This window comes from Aphelocoma coerulescens, chromosome 9 (genome assembly GCF_041296385.1).
Source record: "Aphelocoma coerulescens isolate FSJ_1873_10779 chromosome 9, UR_Acoe_1.0, whole genome shotgun sequence".
Classification (NCBI taxonomy): Eukaryota; Metazoa; Chordata; class Aves; order Passeriformes; family Corvidae; genus Aphelocoma; species Aphelocoma coerulescens.
The window spans coordinates 9,654,276-9,678,733 of record NC_091023.1 but is presented as its reverse complement, the minus strand read 5'-3'; the positions used below and the strand labels follow the sequence as shown (position 1 = coordinate 9,678,733).

The window sequence follows — 24,458 nt, the reverse complement described above, 5'->3', positions numbered from 1 at the left end:
CGCTCCCAGCCACGGGCAGCGCTGCCCTGGGCGGGCCCGCGGCGCTCGGCGAGGGGCGGGCGGGCGGGCGGGGCGGCCGCGGGCCCTATAAAGGCCGGGCGGCGCCGCCGCGCTCCGGCCGAGTGGCGCGGGGCGGTGGCGGCCGTGCGGTACCGGCGGAGAGCGGCGGGGGAGGTGAGCGGGGCCGCGCTGGCGCCCGGTGGGAGGGAGGGGACCGGGGCACCGGGCGGGGGAACCGGGGGGCCCAAAGTTTGGCTGCTGACAAGCCGGAGGCCGCGGGGGTCGCTCCGGCCGCTCCTTGCTGTGCGCTGCCTGTTACCTGCTCTCACAAGTTTCCCGGCGCCGGGTGCGTGGGCGCTGTGCCGAGAGCGGGGCTTCTGGCGCGCTGAGTTCCTTCTGCGTGTTGGCTTTTTGAAAGCAGGGAGGGTTTTTCCCCCAAAAGAAACGCCTTTTAAGGCTGGCAGCCCGCGGGTCGCAGCATCGGCGATGCGTCCCGGGCGGCGCGGGAGACGCCTCGCTCCCGGCTGCGGAAGAGGTGGCACTTCCCGAGCATCGGCTGCGCCGGGAGAGCTTGGAAACTGGAAGTTGCTCGCTTCATTCGTGTCTCTTGTGTGCTGTGAGAGAGAGCTTGCTGGTCTCGTGCTAAATAAAAGTAATAAATCATGATTCAGTTAGTAACTGAAATTTTCTTGGCATGTTGAATGATAGAGTAACGGGGGAGAAACAATTACAACCATTGCCGGTTGGGGAGGAAGGGGTGATACTCTGATACTGTAACAGCGTTTGGCTAGTGCTGGTGGCATCACGTTGTGTGCTGAAGCGGAGAATCGGTTAGCCAAAACTCTGACCTCGGCTCACTTTGGAATGATAGGGGAGCTGCTTCGTGGATCGAGTTCTGGGAATATTTGGAAATGCAGAGTATGCCTCAGGAGAGAATCTTTTGTCTCTTGGTGAAAATGGTGTTCGATATTTTGGCTCAGTGCCGTGCAATGTAGGAGGATCTTAACAGAAAAATACCTTTGGAGAAACCATTGTACTAACAAATAGGTGTTAAAATGTCAAATTTCCCATAAAACTAGGGAATGTCTATTTATGGATTAGAGGCCTCAGTGTGATTTATTTCTCTCCCCCTTTCTCATGCCTACATATGATTCTGAACATGGTTTGGCTTTTGTGGTTGTAATCGCATTCTTGGGCAACTTCCTGAAAGAGAAACCTGGTAGACTGATTTTTTTTTTTTTTTTTCTCTCACCACACTGAAAAATGACTTCTTCCTTCACTTTCTCTTGTGTGAGCATTTAGTAATGTCTTGTCCCCATCTTGCCACAGGAATTCATTAGAAACCTGATTTTTTAGGGACTATTCACAAAATGTACGTAGGTGTAAGCAGCTGTGCTGCCGTGTAGCTTCGGAAAACAGGAGAAGCTGCAGACATCCTTGAGGAAAGTGAAAAGCAGCTGCATGCCTGCTGAGTGCTCAGATGAGTCTTTGAAGCGTGAGGTGAAGACCAATGCAAATAAAAAAGCAGAATGATTAAGTAGATTAATTCAACTGCATGTAAGATGTACTAGGTTGGAGTTCTAGCGTTTTGTGGGGTGTGATTAAACTCATGAGAATAGCAGCTGTTTGGCACCGGAGCAGACTTCAAGTGATGAATGCTAGTCCACAGCTTTTTACAATTACAGACAAGTTGTATGTCAGGCAACCTATAAGCAAATTTTGTCAGTGCTCTTGAGATGCTGAAAAGCAGCTTCTCTGGTCATTGCTGTTTTATGTGCTCCCCAGCTATGAGGATGACAGAAGAACTCCGCTTTGATTGGTGATACGGCCATCACTATAGTCACACACATATTTCTATCTATAGATAGCTCTATGTATCTCATGTGGGAGGCAATAGAAACTCATGTCAGAACAAAAAAGGGAAAACAGAAACCTGCAGTGGATTTTGTCTCAAGGTGTATACAGAAGTGTTGAAGCTTCTGTTTGGTGTTGTCATTGACAACCAGGAGAATAGCATGTCTTAGTGGCATGTGGAGACTTTTAGTCTGGGTCTCTAAATCACACAGGCAGAAATGTGTTCCTGTCCTAGAGCTTCTTGCCAGCATACTGTTAGGCAGAAAACTGTCAAGCAGGAGCACCAGCTATTTTTAGACTAGACTGAAGTGTGTGTGTGTGTAAAAATATGAAAAATAACCACCTCACCTTACTGCTAGGATTTACAATGGAGGCGCATAGAAATTGCATGCATCCACAGCAAGGGATCTGTTCAGAGGGAGCTCTGGCTAGAGATTTGTGTTGCTGCTCTGGTAGTGGGCACAGCATCTACCTGGCTCATGCACCTGGTTGTGGCTTTTAATTCTTGATAGGCAGCCACTGTGCTCATTCTTGAAAAAGCTGAGGCTCGGTGGAAGGTTTTTCTTGGAAGCTAGGGTTAGGGTTGTCTGGGCTGCTTGAATTGCTTAATCACAAGCATGCATGAAAGAGCATGCTTTTGTAATACTAATTAGGGGGGAATTCATTCTAATCATCAAAACATTTCCAGTAACTTGATATGTTAACTGAATTCTGCAATTCTCTAGGGTCAAAGGTTTTATACATGAGAATACAGGGAAAAGATGGATTAATCATCGCTAATCTGTAAAGTGTTGCTAGATACAGTCATCTTTACGTGCCTCTGGGCATCTACCTGTGACATAGCTAACAAATCACGTTTTACAGCAAAGTGCTGGCCTGTAAGAGCCATGTAATTCAGTGCATCTATACTAGCCATAAAACTCTTTTGAATAAGCAGAGTGATATAAAGAATTGCCTCTTTTTGGCTTTGAAGGGCAGGTAGTGGGAGCATGGGAGTAGTCAATCACCTACATGTGAATTTAAAGATTTAGTGTAAATTTAAAGATTCAGTGTAAGTTGGGGAACTATGAAAATATAAGAAGGTTTTTATTATTATTAAAGTAGATAGCTTCTTTGTGTAAAAATGAGAAAGCTGAATATGTGCAACAATGTACAAGTGTGTCAAGTGTGTCTCCTCTGTGATGGTTAAAGTGGTGGGAAGAGAGCAAAAAGAGGTCGTAGCATTCTACAGCTGTAGCTACACAAATGTTTAAGGTGGCATGCTATAGGGGAAAAAAAGCTGTCCTGTGTTCTGCTTGTTCCTGTCTCTCTTTAGGGATAGGCTCTAGTTCGTACTTGACTTATGTGAATACTTCTTCAAACAGAGCTGAGGTCTCTGCTGAAGTGAGAGCCAGTAATCGTGGAGAGGAAAAGGATTGGGCAATTTTAGTGGAAATGCTAGCCATAGGTTCTTGAGCTGTTTGTCATGGCCTTGAGATACACTTAAGTGCTAACTGAAATGCTTTCTAAATCTGTTAGCACCTCTCCTCGAGCAGTGTCTATGGAAAAACATGCATTTTGGCAGCTGCTGTATCTTTTCTGTGGTCTGGTGTTCACCTTTAATGGCCAGAAGGATGTTTTTTCCCTTATTTTCAGGCTGAAATCAGAAGGTGCTTTGTGCTGGGGTCCAATAATTATGCCACAAAGCAGTTTAAGTATGAAAGCATATTCATCTTGTGGAATTATCTCCCTTGGTGAAAATGTCAGTTTTGCTGACCATGCTCAGCTGTGTGACATAAAGTGTGGGCTTCAGGCAGTCTCCTGTTGTCGTCCTGGGCTTCAGAAACAGCAGCCTGAAATTTTCTTTAGTATTATGGGACCATGAAAGCAATTACGGAAGGTATCAAGACTGATTGCCAGTGAGTTCTGAATGGAAGAAGCCTGTTTAAGGCTGTGTATATGTAGTGGCCTTGGCATGCAGGTAGGTTGGTTTGTGAGAAACATGAGTTGCCAAGAGACTGTAAGCTACAGTCATCAATCCCACTGGAGTCTCCAGAAGCACTAGTGAGAAATGCTAGTACATTCTAGCTCTTTGTTTGGCTGATGTACAGGCGATACGAATTTATGTTCATCAGCTATGTAGCTTTGACCAAGCCTTGATTTTTACTTAAATGCTTTCTGTATTATTTAACAACTTGCACTTAAGGCTTCTGTTCCTGTAGAAGGGCATGTTGTGGTATTTAGTGTTGTTTCTCACTGCTTCTGAGATGGCTCTGTCATCTGGTGTGAACTGTAAGCTTCTGCTGGCCAAAGGCTGAGCAGCATTTGAGGTTTTTTGTTTTAATAGGAGAGGGACAGTTTCCCATTAGCTCTGACAGGTTACAGGTACAAAACCAAGAGGAGAACCAAACATAACTAACTTTTCCTCTTCCATGCTGTTATCCTATGACTTTATATCCCTAAGCAATCTGAGAAATGCTATGTAGGAGTTGGTGTATTATCTGTTAGCTGTATGTTTCCATCTTGCTATACACCCTCCTCTTCCAGAAAGAGTAGTTCATGTGGCTGTCTCAGCAGTTAAACAAGCTGAGGCCTCCAGCTGCTCTGGCAGCTCAGTTGAAGAGGCTGCTTTCCCAGCTAATTGCCTACTTCCTCTGCAGAGGTTCGTCATCTGCATTACAGAAATAGTGATGGACTCTGTGGAGGCTTCTCAGCCAACACAGCTCACAACTCAGCCTACAAACTCTCAAGCTGAACTGAATCAGACAGTTTAATATATCAGGTCACGACCTGCTCTTGGAGAATTCTTATGTGTAGTTCATACTCAGTTGTCCCATTTTTTACTATGGAAATTTAAGTCTTGTCTTCCCAGAAACCTGTAGTAAAGCCAGTGGGATCAGTCGAAGTGAGGTCAGTTTAACAAAAAGAGTGTGTTTTCTTAAGTACAGGTCTTTAAATAGCTGGTTAATAGCTCTTATTAACTGGTTAATGTAAGGTTCTTGCAGATGACTTAGGAGGTGTCTGCCTGAGCATATGGACAGGGTTCCCAGCACAAGACCTCATTTCTGCATCCTTACAGCATCTGTGACTTCTGATGCTTTTGTGGTTGGCTACTTCTGCTTCTGGAGCTTTCTGAGGGGAAAAGATGAATATAATACATGCTTGCTGTATGAGTGTTCTTATCCTTTTTGGGTAACCTTCAAGCTAGGGCTGGAATGGCTGAGAAAAGGCCACTAAAAACTAGTATCTCATGTTCCTATGAGTTTAGGTCTTTCAGAAATGCTGTCCTGTATACAGAAAATCAGTATACTTTTTAAATCTTAAATGTTAATAACTTGGCTACATTACACTTTAAGGGTTATATTTGTTATTTGGTTTTTCAGATAAGAAGGTTTCTAAATTAGCTTGCAAATAGGAAGTGGTTGATTGCTAATGTACAGTGTGATTAATAAATAAATAAAAGGCTAGTCACTTAATACTCTGCATATCTCTAACCACAAGTACAGTAAATGGTTAGAACAGTGTTCCTGATCTCTCCAAGTATTTTGTCACTTGGTAGCATTCCCTTCTTACAAATGCTTAAAGTATCAGGTCTTGGCTATCAATGAGTTTGTGTAAGTACAAGTTTTTTATGAAAGCTCTCGTTACAAACAGAGAATACTGGAATTCCAGTTTATTTTTATGGTGAAATGACTGTATTGACTGTATCCATGTAACTTTAGAGAACTGCCTATACTGTTACTGCCACAGTCTTTCCTCTTGTAGGAGGAAGGTTAAATAAAAACTTAGTAATAGATTGAATTACTTGAATTATTTTAAGTGAGGTTTCTTAAAGTCCTCTTGGGAGACTGTCTCCCCATCTTCTGTTACCAGTTGGGCATCTCTAAACCCAGCATACATTGGCTTTGGTTAGATGTTGTGTGTCTGATAGATCCTGCCACCTCTCTTAGCTTCCCAGGAGTAATAAAAATGTAAATAATGTAAAAATATTATGGCTCCATAGAAAACCTAATTTTGCGGCTGTAAGCCCCAACTGAACCATAGAGTGTGGAGTGATGGGCATTGGGCTTTGGAGCATTGTTTAGTAGGAAATACAAGTACCTCTTTTGTAGAGTAACCTAAACCTAAAAGGTGTAGAATCTGAAGGCAGTCATCTCTCTTCTACTTTGCAGCAACAGTGGCTATCAAAGAACTACTGAAATTTTCACTATTGGCTTGAGGACTCCATTCTATACCTTTAGTTTTCTTTTTTTTATACAGATATTTTTTTCTTTGCTTGACAGTTCTTTAAGTCCAACTGTTACAGATATTAGTCTCTTAACCCTTCTGAAGAAGGATGTATACTGGAAAGTTCTTGGCATTCAATTTTCTGCAAGCACAGCTTTCCGCACAGTTCCCGAGTGGCCGTGGAGCCACCTCCACAAGTCTATTTCTACTCTCCCATCCTAATAGGTGCAAGAAGCAGGGCATGGGTCACTGGCCAGCAGATTAAGATTTACTGGAAAAGGAGAACCAGATTTGTTTGCGCTGCAGGGATGTAGTGGTGTGAGTCTTGCTGACAGATGGCACCAAGATACCTGCAACAAGTGAAAATGAGTAAGGGTACTGGGTTTCCCTTTAGTATTTTTTAAGGAAGAAAAGATGGTGAAATCCTAAAGCAGAGGGGAACTTAGGGTGAAGATGGTGGTGAGGTGCCTGATAAGACACCAGCCATCGTTAGTCCAGCACCTTGTGGACTATTTCCTTCATAAATCTGTACTTACACAGCCCATTCCAAGGAGTTAATACCTTGTACCTTATTAATGGGAGCTTGCAGTGCTGTAGGCTTGTGTTTTGCTCCTAATGAGCCTGTGGTTGCATAGTGAGCATTGTTAATATGCAGTAAATGTGGGAGCTGTGGTTCCATGAGGCCTTTCTTCCACAAAAAAAACATGTAAGTGAGAGCTTGAGTTTAGGTAAATGCTATGATTGTTGAACCCCTGTTCCCTCTACTGGGGTGAATCCAGACAAGAAGGAGCCTCCCCACCGTGTTGTGAAACACTGCTGTGCTCTCTCTTTTGGGGAAACTGGTTCTGCAGCATTAGTCTTGGTGAACTGATTGTCCCATGCATGTTTCTTCATTATGTTAAAATAACCACATTGCATAAAGAGCTTAAGATCAACCAAAGCACTTCTTTGATAAAGGGATACCAGTAAATTAAAAACATAATTCTCTTTAATCTTCCTGATACTGTAAGACTTGATAATAGATCTTGGAGAATTCTGTGGAAACTCTACTTTAAATACAGGAATAAATAATACCTAGAAACTTAAGCAATAGTAGTTGAGCCTACAGTAACAAGAGAACACATAAAATTTGAAAATGGTGATAGAATTGTGCAGTACCAGAATAGTCTCCACAAGCCCCCTGCCCTGTCAGCTCTATTTGCTTCATGAAGCAGAGCTAAAGTTGGCTTTTTAAATCATGTATGAAGGATGGAAGTAAAAGCAAATGATACATAAATGCCTATCTATGTTCTTGAAACTCTGAATAGTACCTGTGTAGTTGTTGTACGGTCACAACTCAGTGGTGAAGTAAAAAACTCTGGTCAGCTTTGCATGATGTGAAATTGATCGTTGAACTACCATGAGCCACCACCAATGCTGTAGAAGACAGATACTGGTGAGAAAAATCAGTCTGGGTTGTGAACTGCAGACCCTGGTCATGAGGCTACAGACAGTTTGAAATGGAGCTTGTCTCTCTGCGCTTCATGCTTACCAGAAACTCCCAAAAAGAGGTGGTGGTCAGGACTCTGCTTAAAGAAGCACTAAACTCTAACTTCTGGCTCATGTGGGAGCAGTGCTTGGACAAAGGCATGGTTCCTGTGTGGGACCAGCTGGTTTTACAAGCTGGTGCTCTGCAGGGAAATTCCCACTTGGCAGAGGAGGCTTGTTGGACACAGCTGAACAGGCTTTCCAGAATGCACAAAAAACCTAAGAGAAATACAAATAGCAGAGAAAGGATTAAGGTTGGGAGAGGAAATCTTCAGAACCAGTACCATGCTTTTTGGACTCATGTGCAATGGTGGCTGTAGTACCTGAAGCCAGACTGATATCTTAACATACAAAATTATTTCTTTAAAAAACCCATCACTTCCAGCTTATCTCTGTGTACAGGTTATGTTTATATCTTGCTGACAGTAACTTACTCCTCTTCAGAGCAATGTGAGTACTGAGCTGTTTAAAAGCTAGCAATCATCCTTTCTTGATAACGCTCTGCATATACTAAACTTTCCAGGTATTGAGTAATAATGGAGTTGTTAAGTGAAAAGGGAGAGCCAACATTCAGGACATACCAGGAAATGTGGAGGAAGATGAAACATTTCACAGATCTGTCATTTCAAAAAACCCAGAACTTCAGCAGGCTGAACTCGGGTTCAGGATGAGGAGTGGATATTGAAGCTGAAGGCTTTGGTATGGAAGAGGCTTAGGCAAAAGGGGAGTTGGAACACCTGTGAGGTGGGGAGAAGCCTACCAAGAGGCTGGAGTGTTTTACCATGCTTCCAAGTGGGCATCAGCTGAAAAACAAGACCCAGCATATGACCTTCCCCCTGCAACCGGAGTGGTCTCATTTCTTTGGAGAAACAATTGCTGTGTGTTCATCCAGCTCCTTTAATGACTGGTAACAAGTTTGGTTAAGTATTTATTCAGTCCTGCTGGAGAGAGTTGGTTAAATGCCTGAAGTGAAGCTGCTTTCTTTCAGCTCATATGTCAATTGAAATAAGACTTAAATTAGTCCCCCAGATGACAGTGGCTGGAAATGTCAACATCTCAAACTTGGAGATATCCCTGAATGTTTGTTCCAGGCTGACTTTCTCTGGGCACATGGGCTGCCCAGTGCCTTCCCGTGGGCTCAGGGGATCTGAGGTTTTTGGGCTTAATGCAATGACACCAGCAATGCTGTGAGACTGCTCTTCAGTTTTGGTCCCTTTAGCTGTGCTTGCTGCTGGTTACAGCTATTCACAGAAGTGCGGTCTGGTGTCTAAACTTCCTTATGCTTGATATGTCTTTAAAGAAACTACAAAATCAATCTTGCAACTGCAAGAAGGTGCCTTTTGGACTATACATTTTTGCTGTTGAAGTCAGGCTTCAAAATAAACATTTGGAGGTGTCTCATAGGGAGTGCTGTCATTACAGATATCTAAAACTCTATGGACAGTTCATTATTTCACCCTCAATCCACTGCAAAGTGTTCTTCAGCCTCTCTGGGAAAGGCATTTTCTCCAACTTAGATATTAAATATGCGTATTTTTTCAGATCATGTTTTTGCCTCTGATCTTGAATGAAACTAATTTCTCCTCTTCCTCTTGGGAAGACTGCAGCAGCTTCGTGTGGCTCTCTGAAAGTGAGGTCCTTCCTAAGCTGGCTTTTTCCTGTAGGAAGATCTTCATTATTAGCAGTTTTTTGTGCCTGGGACTGAAGATGTAACTTTTCCCTGCTCTGCAAATGCTTTTCTAGACATAGATTAAACAGTCCGTATTAATACAGCTTTGCTTTTGTAACAAGCATTCTATAAATGCAGACTGAAAGCATTCATCTCCTCTTTGTTAATATAACTACTTCCATAATAATTTCATCCAAAAAATTTAAACTAGGTACTATGGGGATGATCTGAATAGCTGAGCCTAGTGAGAGTTGAATATGCTGCCCAGTATGTCTGAGAGTTAGTGTGTGCAACGCCAGCTTGAAGCTGAGGTCATCCCAAGATTGGTAGCCTGAAGACTTTTCATCATCTGTCATGAAACAACACAGAACCATTGGTGTAGATAGGACATGCTGCTGTTTTCTTCCTCTGCCTTCCCCAGAGCTCTGTGCCTGACTGGAATAGTTGTCTAAAAATTCTCTTGTGGCTCAGGCTAGGCTCTGCAATTCGATAGAGGTATAACTGGTACTTCAGTGTGATGTACAGGAATTGGTGTGGTGCTGTTCATTGAGGCAGGGGGAGTTGAGTTCTCAGTGTGCTTGCTGTGGAAATGGCATCTCTCATACAGCTGAATGTGTGACACTGATCTGTTTTGCTCAGAAATTCTAGCATTAGGGTTGAGAACTGGGTTTGCATAAGAAATTGCAATGCATGATAACACTGGCTACATTTCTTTGGGTTACTGACAGTATTTCCATTGCGTTTTAAGAAGTTTAAATTGTGGATGTTGTCCTTCCTGTAACTGCTCAGTCTAAGAAGTGGGCAGCCTACCCTTGAAGAGGGACATTTTTTTTTGATCCAACATCTTTCAAAAGCCCACATTTATGTAAATGAATTCGCCTATGTACCTTCCTTCTTCTCAGTTAACTTTGTAAAAAATATAAAGGTCATAGGCAAAGAAATGCCTAGCTTGTATTTTTGTTTGGTTTTCTGAAGCATTAGATTCAGATTTAACTATCACTAAGTTTTTAGCTTCAGTGTTATGAAAGCTTGTTGAAAGCTTGTTGATATTCTGTATAGCAGGTCAGCTGTTTTCCATCCTACACATCATACATACTTTTGGATTTCTTCCCTCAGCACTGTACTTAAGCTGTTTCTTTCAGGATATGCAAATGCACTTCTTGTTACTGAACCGAAGTTGAATATAGTGAAATCCATGATGGAAGTGTTAATTACAGGGATGCCACTTCTGCTCAAAGATCCCGTTATCTCCTCAGTTACCTGGTTAAATTATGCAGTGGCCATAGCAGGACCAGGCCAAGAAGTGACTGCTCTGTAATTTGTGATAAAAAGTGCTTTTACTCTTTTTCTGTGCTCAGAGCACTGCACGACTTTATTTCACTTATTGAATAGGTATCTGCTAGAGATTGTGCTCCAAAACAGAGAACAGCCCACCTTAATGGTGTGTCAGGAGGGAGAGGTTAGGCAAATGTGGAGAATTGGGGGAAACAAGATGTGGGATGTAATCAGTTGAAACAAAAAAGAAAACCCACCAAAATTCTGCAGCAGTGGCCTTGGGAGCATAATTGGGTTGTTTTGACAAGGCTTCACATGTCATGGGGAAAATGCAAGGCTGTCACCCTGAGTCTGGCAGGGACTGTCACCAGTGAAGTAGAAAACTTGGAGACTTGCAATATATTCTGGGAAAGGCAAGAAGAGAACTGTCTGACTTCCTTTAGGCTTGTGCAGATGAAGTGCATAAATGACAATGAAACATTGTTTTAGTTGATTTCAAAGTCTCCTGTCTCTGCCCTCATAGTCTTGCCATGCTTCTTGCCATATAATGTGTCAAGGGTAGATTGCACTCAAAATACCAGAGTTTCCTTTGGTTTGCTGTCAGGATCAGGTGGAGCTGCCTTGGTCAAGAGCAGGGTTTTCAAATTGCAGCTCAGACTGTGCTCTGTGATTGTTATCTGGCATGGTCCCTGTCCCTCACTGCATGGGACAGGCTGTATTGCACTAACATGAACCGTTGCTTGGTTCTAAGTGCAAATAGTAAGACTCTGTAGTAGTTTTACGGCCTTGAAGTTTCTTTTTGCTGAGATACTAGGTCAAGGTATAAGTGCTTAATATTGGGATTAAGAATTTGTTTAAATTACCCCTTAGGTTTCCAGGTTAGGGAGAAGAGATGGTCACCAAACCAAAGAAAACCCTTAGCCCTAAACCTAGCTTTTCTTGGAGTGGTAAGCCACATTTGCCTCATGCAAGGCAGCATTGCTGTCAGTGTGGAGCTGCTGCCCGTGAGAGAGGGAATCCTTGCCCTTAAAAACAAAACTAGATGGTTCAGGTGGTTTGTGTTAGTATCAAAGAACACTGAAGAATATTCCTTAACAATTTAAATTTTTTTTTTTAAATGCAAGTTTACTTTTCCTGTCAGGCTGTTGGCTCTCCCCCATAACATCTTCGTGCTGCAGCTGGTGATGAGGGGTGCAAGACAAACCTAGGAGTGACTTGTGTAACCTGCCTCAGGGGGTCGGGTGGTGCTTGGGTTTTCTTCCTGCAAGGCTCAGCTGCAGCGAGCCCAATCCGTTTTAAATTTTGGGCTAAGCTTGAGTAGTTGCAGTTGATGGTATGAAGCTCCTTTGGAAGGAATTGTACTTAAGTGACTTCAGAATTGCTTGGGCAATTAGTAGGTTGATGGGAAAGACTTCATTATTGGGTGGGCTGTTACCCCACTTTGTAGGACAGCGTTTTCACTTTTTCTTGCCTAACTTAAATCAGTCCAGCAAGTTCTTCTGGTCAGAAGTATACTAAAGTTGGGTTCTGGGGAGAAAGATGTCTAAACTCCTGCATTATTGCATGTTTAGCATTTGGTTTATTCTGTGCTGCAGTGACAAACTTTGACAAAGCCAATTCTGTCCCCTCAAATGATGTAGAAGAAAGTGGAAATGCTGTATTTGTCGCTTTCAAATGTTTTAGCACAGTTGAAGTACATGCTATTAAAAGATGATTAAACAAATCTGTACAAACACCAGCTGGTTTTCTGATAGTCAAGTGCTCCAGCATGGTTTGAACTCACAGTGTAGGTAGGCTGGCGATGGCACAGCTCCTTGGGCTGTGTGGGAGGAGGGTGGGAATGACAAGGCTGTGGCTCCGCTGGGCCCCAGCACCCTGGGGTGCTGCACCTAGAAGAGCAGTGTGCCATGCTGCACAGGGGGCTCCAGAGGAGCAGAGACCTGTTTTTGTATTTGTTATGCAAATAACACTTCATTCAGTTGCACACCTTCTGCAGTCTTTCTTCTGAAATCAGCTCTGTGAGGAAACACGCTTCTGGCTGGTCTGGAAATGGAAGTCAGTTCTGTTAACTGTGCAAATGAAATGTCTTTAAAATATTGTGAACAGGGAATGTAATTTAATGAAATTGGAGATTATTGCATGTTTCTCTAAGTGTCTCTTCGCCCTAACAAAAAAGGGGTTGAATGCAGTTTCCTGAGGAGGAAATACAGCCTAATAGTTACAGTGCTCAGTTGTTGACATTTGGGCTTGGTTCTCTATGATCAGTTGCTGGGTGGTCCTGAACAAAATGTTGCTGCTGCTGCTTCTTGTGCTTCAGTTCTTAGGAGCTCATGGGTAATGATACTGAACTGTCAGATGTTAGACCTGCAGATGAAGATAGGCCCATTTTGAATGTTAACTTCATTGTGTATTCATTAGGTGCTCTATTTTCTTAAATGGAAAAGTACAGGTTGAAATCCAAATTTAATGTTTGCATTTTAAAATCTAAAATTTTCCTCTACATTCCTGTTATTGAGAATGTCAATTATGCAGCTAACTCTTTATTGTTCTAGGCAGGTGTAAATTCCCACAACAGAAGGTCTGTTTGCATTATGTATATATGCTTCTGTTCACTGCAGAAAATTATCTGAGGTGTACTGTGCATCACATTGTAGTGGGTGAGGACCATACCACAACAATTCTCAGCACTCATTTATTCTAAAGGGCAATCTAAATAGAATGCCAAGGCTTATTTAAACTGAAACACACAACTGTCTGAACTTGGGTGTGGTGGGAGGTAGTCTCCTAACTTGGTGGCTTTTGTCCTTTATCTAGGCACTGATATGTAGCTATGTCATTATTATCACTGCATCTGGAAATCCCTAGACTTAAAATCCTGGTAGTGGTAAGTAAAATGAGGTGTGAATCCCATTGCCAGAGCTCTGTGAATGGTGTGTGGCATGTGTGCAAGACTTGCCTGCTCTTCAGGTAAATAAGAATTTAGGTTAAAAATGCTGTACTTGTGACAGCTGACTTAACTTTCCTCTCTGTTTTCTTACAGGTATCTCCAATCAGGAATCATGAATTGGCACTTTTCACTCCTCTTTGTTCTTGGAACTTTAATGTCTGTATGTTCCCAGTTCAGTTTTTACCCTCTGGAGGAGCTAAGCTCTGATGTTGGAATCCAGGTCTTCAATCAAATAGTGAAAGCTAAGCCTCAGGACAATGTTGTTGTTTCTCCTCATGGGATTGCGTCAGTCCTGGGAGTGTTGCAGCTGGGAGCTGATGGCAAGACAAAGAAGCAACTGACTACTATGATGAGATACAGTGTAAATGGTCAGTGATCCTAAGGTGGTTTTGGGTGTGTTTTGTCAGACTCTTCATGATGTGCGAGATGGCTTTCAAAGTGTGATAGATTGCATCATGCACCAATTAGCTCTGTTTACCAAAGCACAAAATGGACATGTTTGAAGTTAATGACAATTTGAGCATGGGCATGTATATATACCTAAACTGGCTTGTAAGCAGCTTGGTTAATGACCTCAGGGCCCTGTCTAGAACTGCCTTTGTCCTTGCCAAATTGGTATTCCAGAACGGGGTGGATGGTGGTCCAGTGCTAGCTTTGAGCAGGAAGGTGGCAGTACTCTATTTCAGGCTGTACTGAACAACCTTTAATGTGCCACTCCTTAGATAAGAGTGAGAGGATATTTCTTGGCACCTCACTGAAAGCAGTGCAAGCTAACCATACAGTTGATACTTTCACTTTACTCTTCAGTTTTGTTTGTGTTTCTGCTGTCAAAATCCCTGTATGTGTAGTTCTTGTAGTGCCCTCTCCTAGAAAAAGCCATTTCTGCTTGCCTGTGCCTGACACTGCATGCATCTGTGTTCATATTCTTCTGCCAGTGTCTGCCCCTTGAGAAGGGAGTAGGCTGAAGATTCTTCCTGCTTTAATTTGCATGCTATTTTTGTGAGTGTTTGCCAGCAAGACTTAACATCTTAGTGCCAGCATTCTGCCTTACTTCCAAGAATAGAAAACCCTCCAGGAGGTAAGTGCACATTTAAATCTTGAGCAGTAGTGTCATATAACATGTTGTCCTGTCTTCATTTGCTTTGCTGTTTTGGTCCTGGGTTTAAAGTACAACAGAATGATTTGACACCTTAACATCTAAATTATGTAGATTGAAATCTCTTCATGGGATAATCAGCTCTAGGAGCATTTGAATGCTCAAAATATAAGTACTTGCAAAAATGTTAAAGCATTGTATCAACTGGTTTTATTTGGCCTGCAGACTTCCTAATCCTAACTGTGAGACACAGAGGTTCTCAAACACTTTAAAAAGTAGCCACTACCTGGTTAGAGACTTTTTATGGGATGCTACCTATGTCCTTGCACAGGTTTACCCCTGCTCTTGTTCATGACTGCGTTACAGTCCTTTGGCAACTGCAGCAACTGCTTCTTTGGGAAGGTAATAGTTGAAAAGTATTTAATTTGTCTTTAGCTGTCTTTTAATGCAATTTAGCAGCTGGAAGCAAAGAGGAGAGCCAGCATCATGAGACCAGCCAGCTCTCCCTGGACCACCAGAAAGTGCTCCGTGGACCACCAGTGGTCCACAGAATACAGTTTGAGAACCTCTGTTATGGTATGTTCTCCAAAAGAATTTGCCCGTAATATTGGAGAGTGAACATGTAGAAATTCATACTAATGGTGCTGTTAAAGCATTCATGATACATGAAACAGCAAAGCCATCTGAGGCTTTTTCTTACCTGCAGCTAAGAGAATAACACTGAACTAATTTATTCCCTTCATATCTCTTGTTTGTCTACATAAGAAAGTAGTCAGGAAATGTTTTTGCCTAAATTGAATTGGGAAACAGAGGGAACCCATTAATAACAGCAGTAGAAACAGCCACCCAAGGATGCTGTTCAATACAGTGGTTGAACATGAAGTTGCCTGCCTGTCATTAACTTCCTTGTGTAGACAAGCACTCCCTGATAAGCCATAACGTGGGAGAACTGGGTATGGTGAACATAGCAGTTCTTCTGTGCTGCTATATGCTTTCCCTCATGCACAGTGAAGGAGCTAGCAAGCACTTTGTACAATCTGCTTTCAGGTCCTAAGGATCTTGACTAAGCACTGGAACCAACTACTTTCCCTTTTCTTTTTTAGAGGCAAGCTCATGTGTTAAGGGATTAACTCCTGCTTGTATCTGTTTTAGGCCAGGACTTAATCTTTAAGAAAACTAAGACTCAACTTGAAGTTCATTATAGAAATCTTGACAGCTTCCTTATTCTCCAGTAAATGGAAAGGAAGTAAAAAAAAACAATTTTTGCTTTACATTCTGAGGCTCAAGACCATTTGGTATGCAAATCCTGCCGAGCTCTCTGAGTGAGCAGGCTGACCCTTTGACTTTCTTTGTCACTGTCACAGAACTGACAAGTGACCTGGCTTACATAATATGAAATATTTTTGAAACAGTTTGTTCTGTGGAAGAGCATGATTTGTAGCTCTACACTAATATTTGAACCTCAATGTAATCCCAAGCGCTGTCTGTAACATTCTGAGCAGACAGCTAGAGGTGCAGTGGGCATCACAGTGGAAGTTCATGTTTTTGCTGGGAATCAGTAGCGTTCTGCAGATGAGACATCAGAAACGGGTATTTTGGAAGTCCTTTCAGAATGCTTGCTTTGGTCTTTCTTTTCTAGTCCAGACTTGATGTCTGACCTTTCATGTCATTAATAGTTGCATATAAAGTTACTGTTGGTTTATCATATTATTCTAAATTAAACTTGCTGTTTTTTTCCAACTAGGAGTTGGTAAAGCCTTAAAGAAGATAAACAGGCTCATAGTCTCAAAAAAGAATAAAGACATTGTAACAATTGCTAATGCAGTGTTTGCAAAGAGTGGCTTTAAAATGGAAGTGCCTTTTGTTACAAGGAACAAAGAGGTGTTTCAGTGCAGTGTTAAGAGTGTGGACTTCGAGGACCCAAATGCAGCATGTGATTCCATCAACCAGTGGGTGAAAAATGAAACAAGGGGTGAGTATTGGTGAGTGCCTTTGTGGTGTCTGAGACCTCCAATTCAGATGGAAATACTGGAGAAAGATGGGGAGGTAGAGAAAGCTCTGTCCTGCGGCTTAGCTGTCTTTTAGCTGGCATTAGTGTGATGTTTTAGAGCTGGTGTGTCAGGAACCAGCAGTCTTGTTGCCCCAGCAGATATGCCTGTCTGGTAGCCTGGAGGGATGTGTCCATCTGTCCATGGGATCAGGGGAGCTTTTACTCTTCTTTGCATTCATATAATTGGTGAGAAATCCAAGCAGAGTTCTCTTAGGTCCATGCTTTATCAAGCACAGAAGATGCTTTCAGGAAATCAGATGTTCTACTCAGCAAATCAGACTTATGAGAAGCTGTAGGGCAGTTCAGCTTTTGCTCTGACTGCCCTAAACTGTCCTAAGATGTGACCCTGTTCTTAGGACTCACATTTGGTGGAGGATTCTTAACTAACCCTGCCTTGACAGAACTTCTCATGCTTCAAGCCTCTTGAACTAGTTGTCAAGCTTACATACGCTAAAGCCAGAGATCGTGTTTTGCAGCATGTTCCCAGTCCAGGCGAACTACGTGTTTGGTACCTTTTGGAGCTAAAACAAGTCCCTCCTGGATTCGAGGAGTGTGTTAATGATGTTGGATGTGGTATTTGTGAAATCAGGTTGTCAAATTCTTTCTCTACCACATCACCAGTTTTGCATAGTAATGTTGCAAGCAGTGTGTGAATGGGGAGGTGTTTCAGCTGAAACTATTTCAAGTAGTCTTGGATCTGCTCACATGCTGGAAAGGGTAAAGCCTTGTTAGTTGTTAAAACATCAGTCAGCAAGATATGTTTGGTTTCTAGTTATCCCAAACAAAGGATACCATTGACTTTATGAATTTTAAATATACTGCCCCATGAGGAGCTGGCACGCTCACAGATCAAAGGGTCTAAAGTAATATGTGTGTCAGGTTGTTCAAGAACAGTTGTCCAGTGTTATGACAGCAAATGCTCAAGAATTCCTTTATTTCTTCTAGGTATGATTGATCAGGTTGTAGCTCCAGATGATATTGAAGGCAGTTTGACCAGACTGGTTCTAGTGAATGCTGTGTATTTCAAGGGCTTATGGAAATCACGATTTCGTCCTGAAAATACAAAGAAACGCCCATTTTATGGAGCTGATGGGAAGACCTACCAAGTTCCTATGCTGTCTCAGTTGTCCATCTTCCGCTGTGGTAAGCTCAGTGACTCCCACTACCACCAACAATGGGTGTAGAATTTGCTCTTTTCTTCAAACTGAAACAAGAGCTTGCTGTCTGTGTGGTGTTTAATGGTGTTGCTTCTTGTAGCTGATATAGAGGGATTGTGTTAGAGAAGTGTCTCCTGCTGCTGAGGCATGGGCAAGGTACTTAACAGTTGCCTTAAGGTTGAACACTGTCAACTATTGCCTTATCCTTTGCCTTCAAAAAGGAAAGTCTGAAGTACCCAAATTGAGAAGTTTGCATGTTAGTTAAGCTTTGGTGTAAGAAAGAAAAGTACGTGTTTATAAAGGGGTGAGAATAAAGGAAAGCCGCTAACAGGCAGAGTGGTGGAGGTTTACCTGATGGTGAGCTGTATATGAAAGAGAGATTGGAGTAGAATCAATTTATATTTCACTGCAGATAGAGAAATGGGACTTGCACAGTCCCCAGTCCTGTGGGAGCCAGAGGAACACAAGGTTAGAATGTTGGCTGTATCTCCCGAGGTGTGAAACTGCTCTTCAGATTGAGTCACAAGTGAAAAGAAGTTCAGCAGGTTCTGCCAGACTTCCATCACAGACTCTCAGAGCTGACACCAGCAGCTTGATGTGACTGACAATGTACTTCAGAGCTCCAGTTTGCAGCCTTATGGGGATTTGAGTGGTCAAAGTAAGACAGATGCTCTGATAAAAACTTGTCTTGCATCCTTCTAAGAAGTGCTGCCTGGAACTTACTTCCATGTGTACTAAATACAGTCTGAGACATAGGCCTGAGAATACAGCTTGCTATAAATCAAAAAACCAAGACCCATTGTACCTTTAAATGCCTAGTTTTACTGTCAGCAGTGCTCAACTAGTATTAGTAGATTTATGTTAAAGTAAACAGCTGTGACTGTCCCAAACCTGTATATTAGAGCAGATGTGATGTAATACTTAAAGTAACTGCTGAAAGTCTGAGCTGGGGGAGGTAGGGAAGCCTACTGCTGTATATACTAATAGTGGAGTTTCAAAGAAGTTCATAACTTAAGGTGGGATTTAGCAAGAGTATTATATTGAAGGCTTTTGGCTTCTGATGCTGGTTAAAATATCCATTCTGTTGGCCTATGATTAAGCTAGAAAAGCTGTTAAGGCTAGAAAGGAACAAAAGAAATATTGCTGAGTTAGGACTCATTTGAGTTTGTGTATCTCTGGATTTCCTAACACAGGGCTTATATTTTACTCATGCTTGCAAAGGGATCTTTAAAAGTTTAAATTTCTTAAGTATCTTCCGTCCCATCAGCTGACTGAAGCTGAATTCCCCTCCTGTTTAGTTTGCCTCAGTAATGACAGCAGCATGTAGCAAATCAGGAAAGCAGCCCTTACCTGTTGGACAGTTGGCCTTGTGTGACTGTCCTGAAGCTGACTTACACAACCAGTGTTAGGTCTGTGGGCTCTAGCCTGAGAACCACTGCCATAATAAAAGGAATAGTGAAACTGCCAGCTTTGACATGATTCCTGCACAACAGAGGTGCAATACTGCCAGTTTTGTAGTAATATGAGTTTAGGGCAGGTTTCATGACCCTGGCAACAAGATTAAATTTGTAATGAAGCTGTTGATTTTCAGCTTGGGCTGACAAGTACAGATTTAGATGAGAAAAGGGGAGAGACAATAAGATCTTGCTGCTATCCTAAAACTTTGCCTGAAATCCTGTCTGTAGCCAAACTGACAAATTTTAACTTGAAACTACTATAAAAAGCATTTGCTTCCCAGGCACATGCCAGAAATCCCACAGTAAGCAAAGGGCACTTGGAGGAGAGGGCTGCTCAAAGACAGACTTGCTGTAACTTGGATGCATTGCTATCTCCCTCTAGCTCATCTAATTGGCCTCTTGCACTGCCTCGAAGTGGCTGCTTTCCACTATCTTGAAAGACTTCAGATTGCTTCCTAATCAGATCCTTATTGAGCAAGAAAATTAAGCAAATGCCACAGACTACTTCAGACAGGAACCAGGAGCTCTTGCAATAACTCTTGGAGGAAAAAGCTTGTCTGCAAGATCTCTTCAGTTTGGAAAGAGTCTGCTGCTATTCCTTGCTTTTTTAATTCTCAGTTCACAGTTGGTTCTGATCTCACAGCTGAGATCTGAAGCAGAGATCCAGCTAATTCACAGACCTGATCACTTCTAATGTAGCTGGCTTGCAGCTCTGGGCTGGTGAGATTTGTCTGGGAAAACAAGTATGTATGTTGAATGAGTATTTGCTCCATGGTGTCTGTGCTTTATGTCAGACTAGCATCTACAAAACCCATGCCTTTTGAAGGGCTGCTCAGAAGGAAGTCTGGGACTTTAGAGTCAGTTTTGAGATGTGGGCAGAGCTTTTCTAACAGACTCTTCTAGCAGTAGTTGTGTAAAGGTAGAGATTTAAGGCTGTAAGGGCTACAGCTCATTAGTTTGTTTGGGTTTGTTTGTTTCTATTTTTTTTAGGCACTACAAGTACCCCGAATGAGCTGTGGTACAACATCATTGAGCTGCCATACCATGGGGAAATGATCAGCATGTTGATTGCACTACCCACTGAAAGCACAACGCCGCTCTCTGCTATCATCCCCCACATCAGCACAAAAACAATAGGAAGCTGGATGACAACCATGGTAGCAAAAAGAGTGCAGGTTATTTTACCAAAGTAAGTACTTATATAATTAATTTCTCCTTCAGGTAGTGTTTGGGGAGTTATTTATATGTGTCTCATCTGCTACAGGAGAAGGAATACTTCAGGTGACTTTCCTGCATAATACTGATGGATTTTTTGTTGTTCCAACCAGATTCACAGCAGAAGCAGAAACAGACTTAAAGGAACCTTTGCAAGCACTTGGTATTACAGATATGTTTGACCAGTCAAAGGCAAACTTTGCAAAAATAACAAGTAAGGGGCTTTTTTGTTTCAATTCATGGTGGTCCTTCATAGTTTCTAGCTCTGAATAAAGTGCTGCTTTACCAATGCAGTTGTCTGCTTTCTCTTGGCTAAGTGTTGCCATGACACTGGAGCTGGTTTTATGTTGTAGCCAGTGAGGCATGACTGCTTGCTTCTGTTCAACATTGCAGTAGCTTTTTTTCTCCCTTATCGTACATTACAGCAGTAAATCATGGTCAGCTTCTTAAGATTTGATATTGCAACCTGAGGGTCTCGAGCATTGCTAAAATCTTTGGTGGGACTTAAACAATACCATACCTTAGTCTGTAGCAAATACTGCAACTACGGTGTGTAACCTCTCCTGAAGTATGTGTTTAGTGACTTTTTCTTGAGCTGTAGGAAAGCATGTATGAAAAACATTCACACTTTAAGGGACTGAACCAACTCACAGCTGTGAATATTAGTATCTGAAGATGGGTGTAAACACTTTTGAACTCATGGCTGTAAAATGTCACCTTATTTCTCTTCTCTGCTTTCATTAAGATCCTGATTAGCTTCTATAGAATTGTCTAACAAAAAAGCCTACCTCATTCTGTCTTAATTAGAAAACAAATTCCTGTTTCACTGAAAGCAAGGTGTGTTGCTAAGTGCCTTTTTTTTTTCCCTGACATTGAGACAAATTGGAGTGTAACTTAAATTCAGATGGTGTATTTTCTCAGGTTTTTTTTTTAATTAAAACTAAAAATGCATGTGAACCCTTCTAGCTTAAGCCATTGATAAAAAAAACTTAGTAAATGGGGAGGAAGGAGGAATAAGATAGGTTATTCCCTATTTTTGTAATTACTCACTTACTGGCTATTCAAAGGTACTGCAGTAGTGTTCTGCACTGCAGCTTTGGGATTCCAGCAGGATTGTAGCAGCTTTTAGTATTCTCAGCCATGCTAACAGAGCCACTTAGCTACAAAGTACTTCAGGACTCTCTCAGTGAGTTTTACTGAAGGTGCTGTTCTCCTTGTGTCCTTCAGGAACAGAAGGTCTTCATGTATCTAATGTTCTGCAAAAGACAAAAATTGAAGTTAGTGAAGATGGAACCAAAGCTTCTGCAGCAACAAGTAAGCAACTGTACTGATAACTGTCAGACTTGGGAAAACTCTGTTAGAAGGCTATTGCACTGATAGCCCACTTGGAGATCATTGCAGGAACATGCATGGACTCCAGATCAGTTAATGGGTTTTATGTAATATCTCAAGGAAATCTCAACTTGTCAGTGTTGATCATTGTAAGAAATATTAACAGGCTTACTTCTAGAGAAGTGCCTTCTCATATCTCAGACTTTGTATCAGGCCACTGACAGCATGTTCTGGCTATCCAGGTTACAAAGAGGAGTAAGCTACTACAGCCTTTGGGTGACAACCCAAGACTTTCAGCTTTCTGTTGGTCTTGTGTTGTCTTTTTAATATGCTTCCTGTAAAAATATCGTGTGACCAGTGTGGCTTGAAATGTCCAAGTTGGTAGGTTTTAGGCATTTGTCTGTACCTGTTCAAGCCTATATAAATATATATACACACACATACCTGTATATCTACAAGGAAACTTTACTTTGATAGAGTATGTAATGTGTTGTGGTGCTTGATTTGTCTCACTCTAAACCGTATTTTTTTTGCAAGCTGCAATTTTAATAGCCAGGTCATCCCCTCCTTGGTTCATAGTAGACAGACCATTTGTATTTTTCATCCGGCACAACCCTACAGGTAAGCAGCAGTTGTAAGTACTTTTTGGCTTAGAAGCTGAGTATCAGCTATGTAATAGTGACAAAATAAGTCTGGAGCTACTGAATAACTATTAAAAAAATCCTGCAAATGCATTTTTATGCCTTTAATTTTGGATTATTTTATTGGGAATACAACTTGGAACAGGGGAAAAAATACATATTGGCTGCCCAGTTAACAGAAACAAGCATGGTAGGTTTGTGGGTATAAAAGAAGAGTCTTTAGTAGTCATAGTTCCCCTGAGTGCAGAGGAAACAACTCTTTACTGATAGTAAATTGGTGAATAGGACCCAGTTTTCTGGGCAGTCAGGTAGTGAGGGCCAAGGTGGAATAGGGCTTTGGGGATCCAGGGTGCTGCTCGAGCCTGCTCTGACCAGAAGGGAGTGTTGCAAGAGTGCTCACCACTTCTTTGCAGTATGGGCTGGCTCTCCTAGAGCAGAATTGCTCTTCTTGCAGTGACATGCATGTGATCAATATGTCAGTTAGAAGGGAACAAGGTGCAACTGCCAGCACTGGGGAAGAGCAGGCTGCTGGCAGCATTCCCCCCATCCCGAGGCTCCACAGAGCATCAACAGAGCTGTGTGTCTCTAGGAATAGGAGGTGGCCACCTAAGTAAACATGCGCTTCCCTGGGTTCACAGACCTGGGGGAGGCTGGACAAGACTGGTGAGGTGGCTTGGCTGTGCTCTGTGGACTTCATGCTTTCATGGATAAGTTTATTTACAGATGATGGTAATCCTTATTTTTGTTTCATCTCTCAGGTACAATCTTGTTTATGGGACAAATAAACAAACCTTGAATGTGGAAAATACTTCCTTCAAGAAGTAAACAGGCACACCCCTGTTCTGTTAAATATTTTGTACACTACTCTTTGACTTCACTCAAGAGCTAGTTTTAACCACTGACTAGGTTTTGAAACAGGAGTCGACATGGTTCTGTCTTTGTGGGGAAAATACAGATTGAAAACTACAGTATCTCTTCAAAATGTCTAAAAGATTCTCTAAACTACTGAATGGTTACCTATGCTAACAGCTTTTGAGCTTTTTCTGTATCTACTAAGAATTTTATGTATGGATTTTTGTTGAGAGGATTTTAACAAAGAATGATAAATGTTTCTATTAATGTTGGTTTCTTCTTGTGTGTGGAAAAGGTCTAATTTTGTAGATACCACCTATCAAGATTTACTTTTGGTTCTTGAGTATCTTGGTACCTGGACATTCTTGGTAGAAATAGAATAAAAGTTCTAGCAGTTTTTATATAGTGCATGTATCACTGAGAGTTTTAAAACTAATGTGGTGTTCAATACACATCGCATTGTCCTGTCTCATTGTAATGTAAACTTGTCATTGCTAGTATACACTTTCTATTGGATTTAAATTTTATATTTGTTTTTGTACAAAGGAAAAAATAAAACTGCATTATGAACAGTCAGTGTTGTGGATTGTGGATGTGCTGATGGATATTGGGGTCTGTACTTGTTTGAGATTTACTTCTAAGAAGGGTGAAAGGAGAGTGGGTCTCTGAGACTTTTTGGGGGGGGGAGGGTGTTGTTTGGGTTTTTTGTGGTGGGTTTTGTTTGTTTGGATTTTGCTTGTTTGTTTTAGTCCCTCCTTGTGATGACCTTTTTCGTTGAAGTCATTCTGCTGTGGATGAATTTTCCATAGGTTTGGTACCTGAAGAGAACTCTATTTTGCTGTGCCCAAGTTACTGCTGAAAACTGCCCTGTGAGGACATCTTGATGCACCTTTGGGACCTTTCCTCCTGTTCACCGTGGTGCAGTTTATATGCACATGGGCATCTCTTCATGCCCTTTACAGGACTCCCCTGAGTGCAAAACTCTTTTCAAAAGATAAGCAGTAAATCCATTTGGCTTGTCTCAGATGGTTCTTTGTTGTACTGCTTCTGTAGCAACTGAGGGATTTGGGTGGGTGAGGTAAATCTTTGGCTGCTCTGAGGGGCACACAGGGAAAGGAGGCTGCTGGTCTGGGGGGAGAAATTCCTGCAGACTCAGCCCTAGTGGAAGTAGGTGACTGTA

At 42.0% G+C, this 24,458-nt stretch overlaps 1 protein-coding gene across 3 annotated transcripts; it reads left to right on the top strand.

Moving 5' to 3' along the window:
* Window positions 1–128: 128 nt before the first annotated feature.
* On the top strand, window positions 129–23,854 carry SERPINE2 (serpin family E member 2). Of its 3 annotated transcripts, none has more exons than XM_069024836.1 (10): window positions 129–174; window positions 13,572–13,846; window positions 15,034–15,150; window positions 16,319–16,546; window positions 17,570–17,767; window positions 20,229–20,427; window positions 20,567–20,667; window positions 21,681–21,767; window positions 22,323–22,406; window positions 23,185–23,854. In XM_069024836.1, exons 2-10 carry the CDS (start codon window positions 13,591–13,593, stop codon window positions 23,220–23,222), a joined length of 1,308 nt encoding a protein of 435 aa, XP_068880937.1. In that variant the 5' UTR covers window positions 129–174; window positions 13,572–13,590; the 3' UTR covers window positions 23,223–23,854. The 3 variants fall into 3 exon arrangements, with proteins under 3 accessions (XP_068880937.1, XP_068880936.1, XP_068880938.1); XM_069024835.1 differs by having other exon boundaries at window positions 15,031–15,150; XM_069024837.1 differs by lacking the exon at window positions 15,034–15,150.
* The last annotated feature ends 604 nt before the right edge of the window (window positions 23,855–24,458 follow it).

Excerpts from the sequence above, each read along its gene's own strand:
- SERPINE2 (XM_069024835.1), top strand. The coding sequence starts at position 13,591 with ATGAATTGGCACTTTTCACTCCTCTTTGTTCTTGGAACTTTAATGTCT. Across the intron at positions 16,547-17,569 it reads GGTGAAAAATGAAACAAGGG|GTATGATTGATCAGGTTGTA; the intron begins GTGAGTATTGGT and ends TATTTCTTCTAG. Across the intron at positions 22,407-23,184 it reads CATCCGGCACAACCCTACAG|GTACAATCTTGTTTATGGGA; the intron begins GTAAGCAGCAGT and ends TTCATCTCTCAG.